Below are 17,192 nucleotides of genomic sequence, written 5' to 3' on the forward strand. Positions count from 1 at the left end.
CATCCATGAGACTAGCGACATTTTTGGGATTGCTAAAAATATGCAAATGTGCAAATAAAGAATTCTTGCAAACAATAAGTCAACGGGAACTTGCGATCATAAACGTGGCCAATTAAATAACAAATACGGCTGAATCAAGATCCAGCAAAAAAAAAACTCTTAAATTGACTAAAATGATTAATCATATAAAACAAATACATAAAGAAACTAAAACACAGAGGCCTGAAACGACAATGTCGCAATAATTTAGGATTCCAACAATTTCAACAAAACAAACACATTCAGACTAGCGCCATTTTTTGGATTGCTGAAAATATTCAAAATTTTGTTCAGAATATCGCAGGCATTTTTACTCTGTAAACCGTCAACGAGTTAATGGAGGGACACTAACGTCATAAATAACTTCCCAAAAGTTCAAAACGAGTCAAAGGATGTATAGAGAAGACCAGACCTCCTTGAGTTTCATCCGTTAGTAGTTGAGGACCTGCATATCAAACAGGTCAGACACACCGCCGGTGTCATCCAACGTGAAACTGTAGTCCATGCCTTAAATAAATAAATAAAATAAAAATCAGCCGTCAAATTGATTACTCAAGGAGAAAATTGTCAGACATTAACATGTAAAAGAACTGAAAGAAATCTTTAACTTCCAAGACAAATCTCAAGAATACATCATTTGACATGTTTTTCCAGAAAGAAATATGTCAATATGTCATATGGAATATTTACTCATTTTCCTGTTTCTTTATTACAAAAAAATATTAATTCTCATTCAATTCTAAGCTCGCCAAGTTATAATTGTTTCTTTTCAGGGTGACCCTGACATTCCTTCAGTTTTCAGAGCACAAGAGACAACATTGCATACACTTTAAGATGCTTACCATCAGTAGAGATCAGTTCATCAATTAAGTCAACATCTTCTGCAAGAAAGTATGAACAAACAATCTTTGTTTTCAGAGCACAACAGAGACAACATTGCATACTCTTTAAGATGCTTACCATCAGTAGAGATCAGTTCATTAATTAAGTGAACATCTTCTGCAAGAAAGTATCAACAAAGAACTTTTTTGTTTGTTTCAAAAAGAGTTTCAGGCACATATTGTATCCAAAAGTTTGGTATCATCCTTTGTCCGAACCCAAAGAAAGGCAGTACCATCTCTGTCTTCCTTCATGTGTTCCGCGATGCCATTGTGCCTCAACAAGCTGCTCACATCCAGAACAGAGTGGAACTCTGGTCCAGACAGGTCCATCTCCAAAGCGGTCACCGCCTGATCGAGACACCCTGAAAGAAGACAGGCTGAAAGTGTGCGTGCGTGTGTGTGAAAAGTACATGCGGGCCATTTATATAAAACAATCAGATGAAAATTCAGCATGGCTTCTTCAGCCTCATGACCGCTTATTTAAAAAAAAAAAAAAAAAAAAAAAAAAAAAAAAAAAAAGATGTTTCTTTTGAAACATTTCTATTCCCCCTGTACACTTTGGTGCTTACCCATGAGTGCATGAGTGGACGTTAGCCTCGGAATGCCATCGTGTTCAAGCAGCGCCACCTGCTGGTGTGAGCTGAGCGAATCCCGGCTGCAGAATGAGGAGGCGGTGGTGCTCGAACAAAAGGTGGGGGCGACCGTGGAGAAGGGAGGACAGTGTGGGCTGGCAGAGAGCGTGCACAGCGGCGGCGTGAGCATGGGGGTGGTCATGTCGTCGGGGGGCAAGGAGAAGACAACGGGCGTGCTGCAGTCTGAGTCCCGGTTAATGAGCGTGACCTTGATTGGAGCTACCTCGCTGCGCAGGCTCACCTGGTAATTCTCACGACCAGTCTGGTCCCCACAGAATAAAAGAAAGAAGTGGGATTGTAAGCTTTAAAACATAACTTTTTTTCCTTGCATTACTTGGTTGGAGCAAGTGTAATTAATTCTGTCTCTCTCCAGTGTTACTCCTAATACTCCAAAGGTGGTCTTGCAATATTTTACTACCTTCTCGAGCAGAGTCACCTCCAGCTGCGTCCCAGACGGAGCCATGATGAGGAGAATAGTGTCGCCCCTGAAGGAATTGCAGATGTCCTCATGCGTCACAAAATAATAGGTGGGGGAGTGTTAAGCAAAGAGGATTACAATACATCCAACCGCGGCGGCCAGAGAGCGTGGCGGAAGGAGACAATAAACCAGAAAAACAAGGCCGGGAGCAATTTGGGATTAACCTGTTTGACAATCGCAATTATATTTATGATCCGCTCAGCAGCACATTTTCTCTGTTCTCTGAGTCAATAGTCCCAAAGAGGACACACATGACTGTGTAATTGTTCAGAGACAAGCAGAGAAATCGATCAATCGCCTCTTTGCGGGGAAAAAAAAAAAAAACACAAATAAAAAACATTCTTTCCTACATATACATGAAAATGCAAATGCCACACCGAGCCAAGATTTGAACACAGAACCTCAGAACTGTGATTTGAGGCAGAAGTGAACACCACTAAGAACATCAGCACTAATTACAAAAGGATATTTGTTTGTGTCAGGGCTGCGGTTTAGGCGTACATTGTTCTCCTGCAGCCACGTCTTCTGCTTGTCCAGCTCTTTCTCTTGGGCATCCAGCTCAGAGATTTGGGCTTGGAGAAGCCTAACCTGCTCGAGATCCTCCTGGTTCTGACTTCCCCTGTTCTCACCCCTGCAAGTTTTGTATCAGACAATTTTGGAAGATGTTGGCAGTCACATTGCAGGGGAAACAGATTGACTACTTTCTTCTTGTTTGCTCTCGTTGACAATGAAGAACATGTTCAGAATCTTGCGAGGGATTTTAAATGTCATTGTGTTCATCCCACATTCATTGGAGCAACTCCACTTGCGGAAATACCGCAAATCAAAAACATGTTTTTCCAAACCTCCACTGGATGATATTTTGGGTTATCTTCTCAATCAAGCCCACGCCTTCCAGCACGTTGGTGATGTCGTATACGCGCCTTTTCTGCTTCACTGCTAAGATGTCAGCGGCCTGTCGATTTAAAAACGCAAGTGTCAAGAAAAATGTAGGCGCCAGGCAGGCAGCATGTTAACATCTTCCCCACCAGCGAAGACTACCTAGCAAATAAACACTACCTGAGGTGGAGGAAATCAGAGACACCGTGAGGCACGCAAAGAGAGGATTTGGCAAATGAAGCTGCACAAATAGAACGTTAAACCTGTTGGCAGAAGAGGCTGGTTGTACAATGCAAGAGTGGGTGGGTGGATGGGGAGGAGCAGTTGCCGGCAGTGTAAACATTAGCAAAGTTTGGCGCTCAAGAAGAGAGGGAAAACTAACAAGATCTCATACACAATAAAAGGTATGCCTTTCCCCCCTTACTGTAAATACAAATACTACGATTGGATCATGGTTTTGTTCATTGGTGCCACATTGCACTGGAAATAAAGCACCATGTGAACTCAGCACAGGAAGGTCTGAGCAGAAAAACTTGACACTGAAGAGTGTGGAAAGAAATGCCAGAATAATCAATAAAACTAGACAACACGCTTGACACATAGCTCACTCATTGGAGAATAGTTTCCCCCCCAAATGTTAACATTACACACATTTTACAGTATTGTAAAATATTGACTCTAAGGTTGAGTCAGTGGCTGGACCATGGTTTCTGAAAACCACTGACATAAAACACCAATATAAATATAATATGCATTTTCCCCGAAAATCCAGGCGAAATGGATAGGGGACTCAAGAAATAAAATCGAATAGTAAAAATGATGGGGAGGGCGGATCAATAGGTGACCGAGTTTGCGGAGGTCCACTAGGTTTAAGTTCACCATTAAAAAAAAGACCAATTACCAACTTTACCAAAAAGTAAGAACAATGTCAGCTTATTAAGTCCACACACAGTTAAAAGCTTTATGTTCACTTAAAACTGGAACACTGAAGATGGAGTACTCTATTAGTAATGGCGACTCCATCACCTGAACGCAGCGCGGTGCACCTGACCACTTTGCTCCCACTTTACTCGGGTGAGCAACGGCTTTATTTCACATCTGCCAGAAAAACGGAGTAAAACGCTTGCGTTTAATCTGACCTTTCTTAAATCGAAGACGCCATCGCGGGTCTCTTTGAGCAGAGCGACAAACTTCATTGTAAGGAGCCCCAAACTTTTCTCGTGGCGAGGTGGCGTCGAGCGAGCAGCCCTCGTCCTCTCGCAGTCCATTTTAGGAAGGTTTGACTTTTTCCTGAAAGTCAAACTTCACCTCATGGCCATTTGTTCATACAAAACAAGGCATTTGCTCGTCAATAAACAAGCGCTTCACCTGTCGGTCTTCTCCCGAACACCCCTGTTGTGCCAAGTAAGTAACTTGGCCTCCTCCTATTAACTCTGCCCGAAAACTATTGACCTTGCCCCTGCAATTCCGCATAGAGACCCCGTGGACACGCCTCTGGACACCATTTACGTGACATACATCAAATACAAACAAACTTTTTTTTCCTATATTATTTGTGACAGTACAATACATTAAATTAAAATAACAAGTAAACGATTAAAACAATTATGAAAAAGCACACATTCAAAACAATAATTTAAAATAACTGATCAAAACTAGCTTGTATAAAGCAAATACAGTTTTTTAATTGACGCATTACCAAGATAATTTAAAAGTTGAAATCTTTTAGCACACTGTTAAGACGTTTTATTTTCTCCTCTGTAATCCTCTTGTTGGCGTCCATTTCAAGCAGTAGCTGACGCATCTCCTCTTCCACTTCGAATACCTGAAATAACAAAAAAGGAGCGTGAAGCTCCAGCTTTTCCGGAGGATAGAGGCTTTCTGATTTGACCTTCTGATTGGCTTCTTCCATCTGACTGTGCTTGTCATTCGCCATCTGAAGCAGCTCAGCCTGATGGGCGGCTTGGAGGGACTCGAGCTGCGCGCGAAAGGCGTCGTCCATGCAGCGCAGCTTCTCCACCGCCGCTCTGAAAGAAAGACGTGACACGATGGAACTCCAAGAAGGCGAGGTCCCTCTTTTTCCTCACCTGTGTGATTGGCTCAGTTGTTCATTCTCTTCCAGGAGCGCGCGTTCTTTGTTGTCGAAGGTGTCCTTCATACGCTTCACTTGGGTCTCCAGTTGCGTGAGCAGCTGAGCCTTTTCTTGCCACTTTTTTGCAGATTCACTGAAAAGTGAGGAATCGCACAACAGGCATGTTCATGCATGTTCATGAGTGTCGAGAAATAGATAAATGTACAAGCTACAGCCCTTTTTTATTTTATGGGGAACATATTTGTTGTGTTGAACTTTTTTATTTAGACAAAACATCTAAACATTCAATGTCTTGAAATCTTTTTCTGCAATGAGCTGAGAAATCTTTGTATTTTTTTATGGAAGATGGAATAGATTAAAGGCAATATCATTCATTTCAATGGGGAAATTTGATTTGATATACAATCATGCCAAGTCATGAAGATGGAACTAATCAAACTAATAAGTCAAGGCACCAACCGCTATATTTACTGTTTGAGTGAATTTACCTGTGAAGTCGTTTTGCCTCTTCTCCTTGGGCCTCCTTGTCCTCCAACTGCTGCTTCAGCTCCTCCTTGCGCACGACGAGGTGTTCGATGCGTTCCTCCAGCTCCGTCAGCCGAGACGCGTCCTCCTCGAGTCGCCGCTGGAACGTCTTCTCGGCCCGGGCCTTGTCGTCGCGGAGCCTGCGGGCCTGCTCGTCGCGCTCCTGCAGCGTCTACGGAACAGGAAGAGAGACGGTAAGAGACGAGCCGCACCGCGCTGTACGTTAGCTTCACTTCCACGCGCTCATCTGCTTGACCTCTTTGAGTTTGCGGATGGATTCCGTTTGATCCTCAACGATTTTGCTTTTGATTTTGAGGGCGTCGCTGTCCCGCTCAATCTGTTTCTTTTGCGCCTCCACCTCGGCACCCAGGGCCTCAATCCTGGCCTCCAGACGTCCGCGATCCTGAGCCAGAGATGCTCCTGCGGTAAAGACATACGCAAGGACGTGACGCAACGTGCTCAGACATCTCTTTTTCTTATTCGAGGCAACTGTTTTATACTGTATGAGCCCTTTTCAAATGGTTCTGTTAAGAGAGTGTGAATTCCATCCACTTTTTTTCTCTTTCAGATGTGATTTCATAGTCTTGTTTCTCTCTGACTCATTTTCACATCCCGCACACTTTCATCTCCATCATTTCTCTTCCTCCATGCTGTGCTTGAGTGCTTTTCATCAGAGGTCCAAACTATCTCAGTCAAGCTTCTTGTACTTTGAAATGTTGGTTTACCTTCACTGACCTCTGCATGCATTCATTTTTTTTTTTTCATTATTCTATTTTTTCCCTCATCAGTCCTGATATGCATCTCTCAGACACTTCCATTATATTAAGCTTCACTTCTACTTTTGTGTGCTGCTGCTGTATACCCGATGGCTGGTCTAACCACGACTTTATAGATTTTAACTTTTAATTTAATGGGGCCTGTTCTGTCACAAATCAACTTCTCCATTACCATGGTTTCTTTTACCATCGAACGAAGGCAATTAAAATTTGTTATCCTCTTTAGGTTCACTGCATCTAATTGTATTGGACAGTTGTTGAGGAACTTAGAGCAGATCAATTTAGGTTTTAAATTGAGGAAGAGTCCCCATTCATTAAAAATACACACCAATTGAAGAATGTTTTATCTCTAAAATCTTTCTCTACATTTCCGTGTGTGCTTGATTGTTCTTCACCTACCTTGCTGAGCGAGCTCCTGCCCCCAAAGCCTCCTCTCGGCTCTCAGTCCATCGATGACCGACTCCTGCGCGCCGAGCTGGGCCGAAAGTCGCGCTTTGTCCTTCTTGAGCGCCTCCAGCTGAAGGCGCATATGGCGGTCCTGAGCCAGGTCGGCCTCCAGAGCCTGAGCGCGCCTCTGTGAGGAGACGGGGCAATCTTAATATTCCGTCCATTCATTTTAGGAGTTTTATTTTTTATTTAGTCCCTCGGTGACCTTGAACTCAGTAACAGCATCTCTCTTGGCGTTGGCAAGCTCTGAAATGCGAATCTTTTGCTCCTTGGCCAACACGGTGAGCTCCTGCACCAGGGAGGCGGATTTCTTTTCTGCTTGCTGCGACTGAGCCAGTGTCGCTCGAAGCTCCGGCAGCTCTGCCGCCATTTGATCGCAAGCTTTCTTTACCTGCGGCGAAACCATGACTCATCCATTTCTGTTGCGCAAGGTGACAGCACAATGAACAATATGACGTTTACATTTATGAGCAGACCTCGGAGAAGCGCGTCGCCTCGATGGTGAGCGCCATGCGGAATTCGTCCTCCAGGGCCACGTATGCTTTCTTGCCCTCCTCCACTTTGTCCTTCAACTCAGCCTCCCTCTGAGCGTGACTTTGCCTCTCAGACGCCACTTCTCTTGCCACTGCTGCCAAGAAGTCCGTCCCGCCCGGCTGCAGCCGCATCCCCAGCTGTTTTCTGGAGACGCAGTTCATGAATAAATGAGGAGTCGTGTGCCTTATTTGTTTCCACGGTACAATTGAGGGCTTAAAAATGAATCAAGTCTTTTAAAAGCTTGCACCTGTGCTCTTGTTCCCGGCACGCCAGCAGTTCGTGCAGCTCCTGCACTTTGGCTCTCTGGACATCCAACTCGCGCTTCAGAGACGCCACCTTGTTCTCCAGCTCCTGCTGTCGCTTCACCTGAAAGGAGAGACAATCACGGAAATATGATCAAATAGAAGTGTGTGTGTGTGTGACAAAATATGCCAGAAAACTTGTTTTTTGCGAGCATCCACCCTCCCAATATGATGACGCAAATAGTCGAGCGTGTACCTCTTGGGCCTGCTGGCGAGCCCGCAGCGCCTCCCCGTGGGTGACGTCCTCCTCTAGTCGCCGCAGCGCGTGCTTGTGACGCTCCTCGCTGCCGCGAGCCTGTTCCAGCTGCTGGCTCAGCGAGCGGCACCTCCCACCTAGCTGCTCCACACGTGTTTCCAGCTCGCAGCGTCCCGACCGCTCCTTCAGTAGCAAGTCTTTAAGCCTGAAGGAAGATGCGGGGGTCACCTCACATATGTGGACGTGATCAACGTGTGCGGCGTCATTAAGACCGCTGCAGACAATAGTTTCGGCATATGCTTAGCCCAAAAATCGAAACTATTTGGCCGTTGACCTGTGCAGGCGTAACTATTGTGGCACCTGGTACCTGTCGGTGGTGTGCAAGGCCATACTCTGCAGGTCTTTTTCCTCGCCGACTTTGGTCTTCAGGCACTGGAGTTCCTCCGTCAACTTGGTGACGGCCTGCTCGGCCTTCCAGCGCCTCTCCCTCTCCTGGTCTCGCTCTTCTACAATAGCCTGCAGATTGAAGGACGTCAAGAGTCAGATACAAAATGGATTCAAGCAAGCGCAAATCTCCCACGAACCTTATAGGTTTCCTCCTCATTAGACTTGCATTTCACATTGATTGGCTCCTTGCCGGCTCTCGGCGTGACCCTCCTCGCCGGAACAGATGCATCAATGGGCCCTTTGGCGGTGGCAGAGGACCACCTGACAGTAGGTTTTGTAACCCTCTGTTTCGGATTCTCCTGATCACTGGGCACAAAACTAAATGAAGGAACTCAAACTGGATAAAGAAGAGACACTGCAAAAAAAGATGAAGAATGAAATGTTGGACAAAAATATTGAACAAAAATACAAGATGAAAATGACTCTACACTTACATTAAATATTTAAAAAAAAAAAAAAGATAATTAAAAAATGTTACTCAAAATAGAAAAATATTGGGTTCAAAGGACAAATATTGGACAAAAAATACAAAAAAATCTATCTCTGCACCTGATGACATCGGGGTAAAAGTGAAATTGAAATATTTGTAGTATGATGCCAAGAAAAATGCATCACAAATCACCTGTTTGATCTCTTGCTTGTCCTGGTCGACGCGGGCTTACGGTATTTCGGGATGGCGGAGCGGCTGCCGTTTTCCTTGCCGCTGTCGTACTCGCTTTCTGACGTGCGGTCTGTGTCGTTCACGTCCTTCCGAGCTTTGACCGCAGAGTCGTTAGCTTGACTGGACTGGTGCTTTGCAGAAACCTGAGTCAAATAATAATTAAATGTGTTTAACCCTCATTTAAATACTACCCAAACTGTGATTGAATTATCATATGATAAAATATTAACTTTTTTTCCAGTATGTATACAGTGGTACCTCGACTTGTTAAATGCTGTTTATTTAAAAAAAAAAAAAAAAATTGTGAAGTTACCTGTGTAGGAAATGTGCCATGTAAATAAAGCTACCTTGATTTATAATGGATGAGCGAATTCTTTTTACAAAAGTATTAGAAATAATAATTGTATTCCGACAGCATTATAGTGTGCAGTGTTAAAAACAAAGCACCTGCTGAACAAGGCAGGACACCTGCTGCTCCAGTTTCTTGACTCGCTCTTCGTTTATAGTCAATGTTCGGTCGATGTCGGCCGTGCGGACCTGCTGCTGCTCCTGCTGGACGCGCTCCTTGTCAGGTGCTGCCAGCAGATTGCCAAAGGCTTCAGGGGTGACGCTCTGTCCAAAGTGGCTCAGAACTTCCCTTATACTGGGTGTGGTCACAAGAGCGCCCTAGAACAAGGAAGACATGTTTTCCATTTTGCTAGAGATGGAAAAAGTATGAACAGTTTTTGTCATTTCACCTAAAAAAGATGACGACTATTCATTTCAATTACTATGAATTGTTTTATTCAGTTTAATCCTAGTGGTATTTAAACTCACCGCTTCATTGTTGCTGGCATCGGAGAGCAGGAGGAGGTCCACGTAGTTCTCCAGCCCGGGGATGTCACATGGACTGTCCGTCGGGGAATATGATGGCTGTCCCAGACGATCCGATCCATCGAGAAATGACACTTGTGGCAGCGACTGCATCACCATCTCACGGTAACCTGCAACGAAACACGCGAGAGCTGCTCGGTACCACAAATGGAAAATAAATACCTTGGAACCTGACAAGTTGAATTCTTCCCAACTTGCCAAAACTTTGCTCTTTCTTTGGCTTATGTCACTACAGAGAGATACGATATGGCAAAAGGTGCAACAAAAATGTATGTTACCATTCATAAAAGAATTACGTTATGGCTTCCTGTGAGTACATATATTATGTCAATTGTGAGTAAATTGAAACCACATCATCACTGTTGCTAAATAAAGGTTAGGAATTGCTGTTTTGAAGATATTTGTGGTGAAACAGCTTCCCAGAACATAGTTCAGAGGATCCAATGTATTGTAATGACAGTCACGGTCTCACCTGGCTTCATGCACAGCGGGTTGCCTTTGCCGCCGTGGCTCAAAAACACCTCTCTCAACCCCTGCAACCCCAGCAGGCACTGCAGGAGGTGCTCAATGCTGGCAAGACGGTTGCTATGGAGACTGAGGTGCCTGAGCCTGCGTCCGGGGCCGTGGGGATGCAATAGGCCTGGCGGGCAAATCACAATCACCACGACTGCCAATAAAAGACGATTGGAGTCCCTACTGAACTCACCACTGAGGTCGTTTATTTGATTGAAGGACAAGTCTAACCTTGTTAAATTCACCAGACCGTTCAATCCTGTGCGTCACAAAACAACAATGACAACAGTCATTCGATCGGAAGTGCCTTCGAGTGCAGCAGCAGCAACAACAAAAAACGGTAGAAGTACCACGATAGATACTCCAATTGAAATCAATACAGTATTTTTCTATGTGTATAAAGTTTGAAAGCTCTTTAGTGGGCTCACCCTCAACCTTGGTGATGGCATTGCAGGATAAATTTAAAGTCCTCAGGGCCGTGAGAGAAGCAAGACCCTCAATAACAGCAATGCAGTTGGAAGAGAGGTCCAAGTGTCTCAGGAGAAGCGCCGATGCTAAGCCCTCAATCCTCGGGATGCGGTTGCAGTGCAGGTTGAGCGATGTGATGGTGGGACGCAGAGGAACCTCCAGCAAGCTAGACAAGGAGAGACACTGGCTTCTTAGGGAGGTGATTTGCACTCCAAATAAGAACACGGGTCAAAAGGATGGTAAAGAATCACCAAAAGAAAAACACCAACATATAACCACAAAAATTAAACAAAATCTACTGGGTATAAGACACAAAGGCACTTACCTTGAAATACTCTTGTCAATCAAACTTATTTCCTTTTCTTCCATAACACGAAGCGATTATAATCCAAAAACAGGTGGACAGCCACAAGGGTGACGTACGTCATCAACACTAGAGTTCGCTTTTATATCGGGTAGGTGGTCATGGTAACAAAAAAAAGCTTGCAACGGAGTTGACGAAGTCAACGACACGCGATGTGTCGTAAAATATTCATAAAAATACTACTTTTGTTGTAAACTGGCCGACGATGCAGTTGGAGCTCACTTCTTTACTTTCCTGTCGTTGAACTGGCCGCTTTTTTCCTGTTTACGTGACGTCAGAGAACAACTTCCGGGAAGAGCCATTGCTCCGCCCACTGAAGTCGACGCATGCGCATATGGAGTTTTAAATTTATAATGCATACAGATATATAGATGCACACATTACACATACATGCTTGATTTGATAACGTTAAAATTACAGCAAGCAAAGACATCTTCATTGGCATTAAAAACAAGAAACTCAAATGAATGCCTTGCTCTTGCTGCAGTCAAGAAGCTTTTATCGCTAATCGATGCACGTAATTTCTGCACCAAATAAAGGCCTCCGCTCACAACACACCTTTTATCCTCCTGACACTGTCTAAATGTGAGTAAAGAAACGCCCCAAAAAAAATCTATAAAAATGTCATACCGCTAATAAATACCTGAAACATTAATTTGCAACGAGTAAACATCTCAACTCCATTTTTAAAATTGTGTTGCTTGCATTAAACATCTTGTTCGGTCTCCTTTTTTGCACAAAAAGGACTCTTCCCTTAAAAATAAAAAAAGCATTAACTCAACATAATAAATGAAACTTTTATGGGAGGAAGTGTTTTATTCCAAAAACCCATCTTATTATTCATAGCTGTACAACCAAAGCAATGAATACAAATGATCCGTGACAATCCCTTTCTATTTGTTACTACATGCTGATTGTAAAAAATATTCATCTCTTCTTTGACAGAATGTAACAAGGACACTGTAAGATGGGTACTGTGACCGAAAGACAAAAACAAAACAACTGTACAAGTAAAGCAAAGCACATTAAGTGGTTCCTCTTACATTCATATTTTCAACATACATTTGCTGTACAACAGAATTATAGACAATACAGACCATAGAGGCTGAGCACAAAGCATATTGTACTTACAAGTTAGCATTTGCCGATTGCTCTTTTCGTTTGATCTTGCCACTCAAAACCAGTTTGGATGACAACACATCGGGACTGTCAATATTTGTTTTTTCTTTTTTTAATCTGATGAGGCATACACGGAACAAACAAGTCGTTCCCTCCGTTGTTGATCTTCCATTTCAAACAGTTCTTCTGGCTGACGGAGGCTTTGCTGGTTAACTTCTGCAATCTTTGTGCACTGCAGGTTTCCCTTTGCTTCACTGGAAAACAAATGCCAAAACAGAAATATCACAATCAAGTCTTCTTCTTAAAGCAAATGCTTGGCACCATGCTGTTGAATAAAGAAAGACCCCAAATAAAAGGCGAATTTCTTGCAACCTTTACAAGCTCACGTGAATGCTTCAGTAATTGTCATCCTTTCAATCCCACTGACCTTGCTCAGTTGTCGATATCCGATATGTGGTTCTCTCTCTGCAATTACAAAAACACAAGGATGATGATAACAATAATAATTCCTTGACAAGTAGCCTACTAAGTTTCTATTAGCCAGGGATTTGACGCCGGAATGAGAAACCGTTACTAGCAAAAGACTTTTCTTTACGACAGTTGACAGTAAGTAATGTTGAAACGTGACTTCAATCTTCATTGCTGTCTCGTTGATCAAGGTTTTAGGATGATTTTATATTATTCCCTATGGGAAATTGAAATGAGACTGTCAGTCAAAAATATTATGGTTACAGTTTGTGTACATGGGATGTGATTATTCTGACATCTCACCATGTCACCGGCGCCCTCGTCCTCAAAGTAATCGTCGCCGCCGTCTGTCATCTCCCCAGCCTCGGCCTCCGCACCCAATTCATCTCCACCAGAGTGGTCGGCCTGGTTGCTGTGGTGACACTCGCACGCCTCCTCGTGTTTTCTCTGCATCTCTAGTGAAGGAGAGAGCCCCAGAGCCCCGATGTAATAAGTACAAAGTTGGCCAGCATATATTTTACGGTCGGTTTTCTTGTTTTCTATCTTACCATGCTGCCTCTCAAATTTGTCAAGCCTTCCCAGCAGGGAATCGATCTTGGTCTTGATCTGCGACAGTTCCTTTTTGATGCTCAGCAGATGCTCTGTCTTCACTGCGCGGTGGCACATGCCATCAAAATCGGAGGATTACAATACAGTCAACCGGTGTTATAGCGAGCGTTCCACACCCATCCACCAATGATGAAAATACGATGAAATGATTTGAGGAAATCATCAAAAATATGTTAATGTTCAATACGAGAAGAAAGTTGAAAAGACAACATACGTTTGGGTCCCATGACAGAAGACGACGGGATGTTGACAAGCCTTGGGGAAGAGGAGGAGGACGAAGAGGACGATGAAGAGCAGGTTCGGACGGAAAAAGAGGACTTGATCCTGCGCGGGACAGACGGCACGACGAGCCGTGAGCGTTTCACCGGAATGACGGCCCGGGCGGGTGGCACCACGCGACCGTGGTACTCAAACAATCTGAGGACACAATAGACACCATGAAACGGAATTTAAACGATCAGCAAAAACACATTTCATCACTAACAAACAACACAAGGCACAAACAGGAATAAAATTGCATTGGATGACAAACAAGTCGTCTGCGTTCACTCCCACAACGGCGCACTCGCCCGCTTCTACATGAGCCGGTCTACGAAAACACCAAAAGAAAGAAAACTCCACTCATGCGCACCATTAGACTGCCTTTTGCACTAGACTTGCACTGGGCAAGAAAACAGGGCCCAATCAATGACATCAAGTAAGCATATGAACACTCAGAAATAATTCAAAGCACAGGAAGTAAACAAAGCAATAAAAATGTCAAAAAAGATGATAAATCGAGCAGCCGGGAGACAATCTGACAGTCGGCGTTCGGCTAAAAGCGTCATTAGGAAGCCCGGAGTGGAAGAAATAGAACGCTCCCGATATGACGTTCATTATGCCTACATGATAATATATTCGCGTTGCCTGGGATGCTAATTCTAATGAGGAAACTCAACCGCTACCAGAAAAATGAGATGACAAATAAAGAAAATATGAGCGCAGTGGTGGGGAACCTTGATTCATGAAGTCCTCCAAAGGCCTTGTAAAATATTTATTAGTGCTGTGGTGGAAAGCCAAAAGTCTGATGGCTGGCCTTTTTGGGGAAAGGAGAAACATATTTTCACGTGAGAAGTTGCAGAGAAATAATTCTTCAAGCTGAAGCTGCGTCCCAGTGGATTTTTGTTGAATTTTCGGGGGGAGGATGGAATTGACAGGTGAATTTCCATTCATTCCAATGGGAAAAGAGAATTTGCAAAATGAGTGTTTTGATTAGTGAGCAAGCCTTATCTCAAGGCACCACTGACGTTTTTATCATAAACAACCTACCGGCTGTAAAAATCATCTCTGTAGTAGTCGTAGTCAAACTCGTAGCCACTGCAAAAACAAGTCAAAGGTGAAATTAGACATCCAAAATGGACTGAGTAATAAAGGAGATGATCAGAACCCCTTTTGATTGACATGGCATTTAATTATAGCAAATGTTTGGACAAGCCTGCTCGCTGGTGGCCAAGATAAGCAGCCTGGAGTAAGCAAAAAAAAAAAAAATGCCCCGTAATCGTAACTGCAGAAATGGGCTCGGTAAATGCGTTTTTATTAAGGGCAAAAAAAATACAGTGAGACCTCAATTTAATTGACTAATTGGGGGAGGGGCTTGTCCAGTGTCCATTACATCAAAGTCACTTCTTTTTGTGACTTCATATGGTGTGAAATCCAACCTGTAGAGGGTGGACAGCGGCCTCTTGGTGGCCAGCTTTGGCCGGTATGGTTTGGGCTCTCCTGCCATGTTGATATCTGGAAAGACAAAGCACAGAGCACAAAACCTTCACGCTTCTGCTAGGAAGCAAAACCAAACATCAGTGAAAGCCTATTAGAGCAACTGAAAAGTATATTTGCTAAATCAGATGCAAATTGTGGCAGGTGTCTCCAAATTGTACATGTTTGATTTCCATTATTAAAAGGGTGTGCACACTTGTGCAAACATATCATTTCTACTGCCCCTCTTGAAAAGATTTTATTTTAGGTCACACTAATGGGTAAAAGTTTTTGAAATGATTACTTTTCAAATTTCAGTAAAACTTGGCATTTGAACAGGAGTGTGTTAATATTTTATAGCCACTGTGTCCTCTAGTGTTCACTTCTTTTTCTTCTATAGCTTCTTTCTTAATGCGTTTCTTGGCCTTTACAGCACGTACAAAATGGGAGAAGGCGAAAAGACGATGACAACTCTCAAACGATATTGATGACAATTCTAATTTGCGACAGAAAAGCGAACCACGAGAAATTTCGTCACAGTTTACCGGTAACTCGTTTCATGCCTACAAATGAGTCCCAGCGATGCATTAGCAGATGAATCCGCACACAAGGCCTGTCGTATTGTTATGATCGACAGCTCCTTCCAAAAAACGTCCTGCCTTCTGCTCAATCAGCCTGAAGTGCGCACTGCTCAAGGTCGCACATGACAGCGCAAACAAATGGCAGACGGCCTGACGTGACAAGCCAAGAAGTGCGTCTGACGCATGAGTCACCGCCGCCGACACCTGCGAAAAAGTTGTGTCGATAAAATATTGACAGGCTCGGCGGGAGGAAGTTATTTAGCCAGAAGACTGCTTCCACCGCAATAACTGGAACATGCACAAGTTGCGGGTGCCACCCCACTTTTTTTTTTTTTTAAATTGACTGACACTTGGCTTTGACGTTGGACCTCTTATGTTCCAAATTCTCAAAAGTCTGCCTTGGAACAAATGGACCAAGAGTCATCTCTCATTTTCAACAACTTGCTGTATAGTCACCATTCTTTTTATCGAGGACTCTTTCTCACATCTCCCTAATGGCCGAAAGCAGTAGAAGGAAAAGGAGGGTAGGAGGATGCGGAGGAGAGGAGCATCAGTGGCGCTCAGGTGCACAGGGACAGCTGCATCCTTGTAATTAGGCCGCAGGAAGACATGAGGGATGGCTCCCGTAACAAACGGCCGGCGCTCTCCGTGGACCCCTTCACCGCTCAGGTCGTAAAAAAAAAAATTCTGAAAGGAAGCGCCTCGCGACGGCCCTCCTGAATAATTACATTCATTAGGTGGGTAAAAATGGCGCAAAAGTGTGTACTTGTTGCCGTGAGCATCTGTTAAAAGTTGGGGGAGGGTTGGCGTTGCCAAGCAATAGCAGTCCCAAAAGTCCAGCTTTGACAGGGGGCATAAAATAAAGTTTCCTCATATTCAACACACGCACAGCACAGAACAAGAACAGACACACTGTACTAGACGCATGATACAAATCGTCCTCCGCAGCACGTTATTCTACAAGTCGCTCATAACAAAGGTTTAGCTTACCAACCGTCCGGCGTTGCGCAACAAGCCAGCTCAGGACAAATTGACCAATGGCTTGTAGGTCAAAAGCCTCTTAAATCGGGTCACTGCTACCTCAAGGTACCACCATATGTGTTTGTATATATTTCTGGTGGAACTCTTGTAAAAGACTGCTTTGGATGAGTGATTGTACTTGACAGGGCAGTGACGTACGACACCACATGGGAGCGAGAGAGAGAGAGAGAGCGGCTACATGACGTTAATCCCCAAAGATAATCTTTTGGCAGGCAAAGTCAGAACAAAGTCAGCGTCTGCTGTGACGGGCGTTCATGGGAGCAGGTGAGCGCGGCGCATTTGATGAAGCGATCATGCAGAGCGCCGGTGCCAATACAAATTCGTTTGTAAGAAGCATCACCACAGCGCTCCCGAGATTTCAATCTACGCCGTGTTCTCTGCGCCCTGTAAATCTGACAGGCCAGACTTCAATAATCCCCAATCTTGTCTCAAGGGCACATGCGACGACAACGTTTGCGCTTTTTTTATTGCGCCCGAGAGTGTGTTTTCATCTTGGAAGGACGGAATGACAAAGCGGAGTGATTCTGGCTACG

General features: G+C 44.1%; 3 protein-coding genes across 12 annotated transcripts in view; all 3 read right to left on the minus strand.

The window, feature by feature from the left end:
• Window positions 1-191: 191 nt before the first annotated feature.
• Window positions 192-4,486, minus strand: LOC119137418 (transcription factor E2F5-like). The gene is made up of 8 exons (XM_037276717.1): window positions 4,049-4,486; window positions 2,876-2,985; window positions 2,500-2,661; window positions 1,971-2,079; window positions 1,490-1,814; window positions 1,154-1,282; window positions 882-920; window positions 192-546 (listed from the first exon to the last, which is right to left on the minus strand). The coding sequence occupies exons 1-8, from the start codon at window positions 4,175-4,177 to the stop codon at window positions 470-472; spliced, it is 1,080 nt and encodes a 359-aa protein (XP_037132612.1). The 5' UTR covers window positions 4,178-4,486; the 3' UTR covers window positions 192-469.
• Window positions 4,487-4,572: 86 nt separating this feature from the next.
• Window positions 4,573-11,388, minus strand: lrrcc1 (leucine rich repeat and coiled-coil centrosomal protein 1). 2 transcript variants are annotated; one of them, XM_037276716.1, is made up of 19 exons: window positions 11,069-11,388; window positions 10,704-10,909; window positions 10,469-10,534; window positions 10,235-10,402; window positions 9,706-9,872; window positions 9,337-9,555; window positions 8,851-9,032; window positions 8,366-8,534; window positions 8,149-8,297; window positions 7,782-7,986; window positions 7,531-7,649; window positions 7,226-7,427; window positions 6,955-7,140; window positions 6,702-6,864; window positions 5,783-5,946; window positions 5,490-5,698; window positions 4,997-5,134; window positions 4,801-4,936; window positions 4,573-4,734 (listed from the first exon to the last, which is right to left on the minus strand). In XM_037276716.1, exons 1-19 carry the CDS (start codon window positions 11,110-11,112, stop codon window positions 4,618-4,620), a joined length of 3,009 nt encoding a protein of 1,002 aa, XP_037132611.1. In that variant the 5' UTR covers window positions 11,113-11,388; the 3' UTR covers window positions 4,573-4,617. The 2 variants fall into 2 exon arrangements, with proteins under 2 accessions (XP_037132611.1, XP_037132610.1); XM_037276715.1 differs by having other exon boundaries at window positions 6,702-6,876; window positions 11,069-11,387.
• A 505-nt stretch (window positions 11,389-11,893) lies between these two features.
• LOC119137159 (RNA-binding Raly-like protein) overlaps window positions 11,894-17,192 on the minus strand; it is a 32,886-nt gene continuing 27,587 nt past the window's right edge. For all 9 annotated transcript variants that reach the window (XM_037276247.1, XM_037276249.1, XM_037276243.1 and 6 more), the window contains 7 exons: window positions 15,001-15,076; window positions 14,612-14,659; window positions 13,518-13,720; window positions 13,243-13,344; window positions 12,998-13,149; window positions 12,654-12,691; window positions 11,894-12,480 (listed from right to left, as the gene is read on the minus strand). In XM_037276247.1, coding sequence (XP_037132142.1) covers window positions 12,659-12,691; window positions 12,998-13,149; window positions 13,243-13,344; window positions 13,518-13,720; window positions 14,612-14,659; window positions 15,001-15,076 — 614 coding nt within the window. In that variant the 3' untranslated portion in view covers window positions 11,894-12,480; window positions 12,654-12,658. The remainder of the gene's footprint in view (window positions 12,481-12,653; window positions 12,692-12,997; window positions 13,150-13,242; window positions 13,345-13,517; window positions 13,721-14,611; window positions 14,660-15,000; window positions 15,077-17,192) is intronic.

This window comes from Syngnathus acus, chromosome 17, assembly GCF_901709675.1.
Source record: "Syngnathus acus chromosome 17, fSynAcu1.2, whole genome shotgun sequence".
Taxonomy (NCBI): Eukaryota; Metazoa; Chordata; class Actinopteri; order Syngnathiformes; family Syngnathidae; genus Syngnathus; species Syngnathus acus.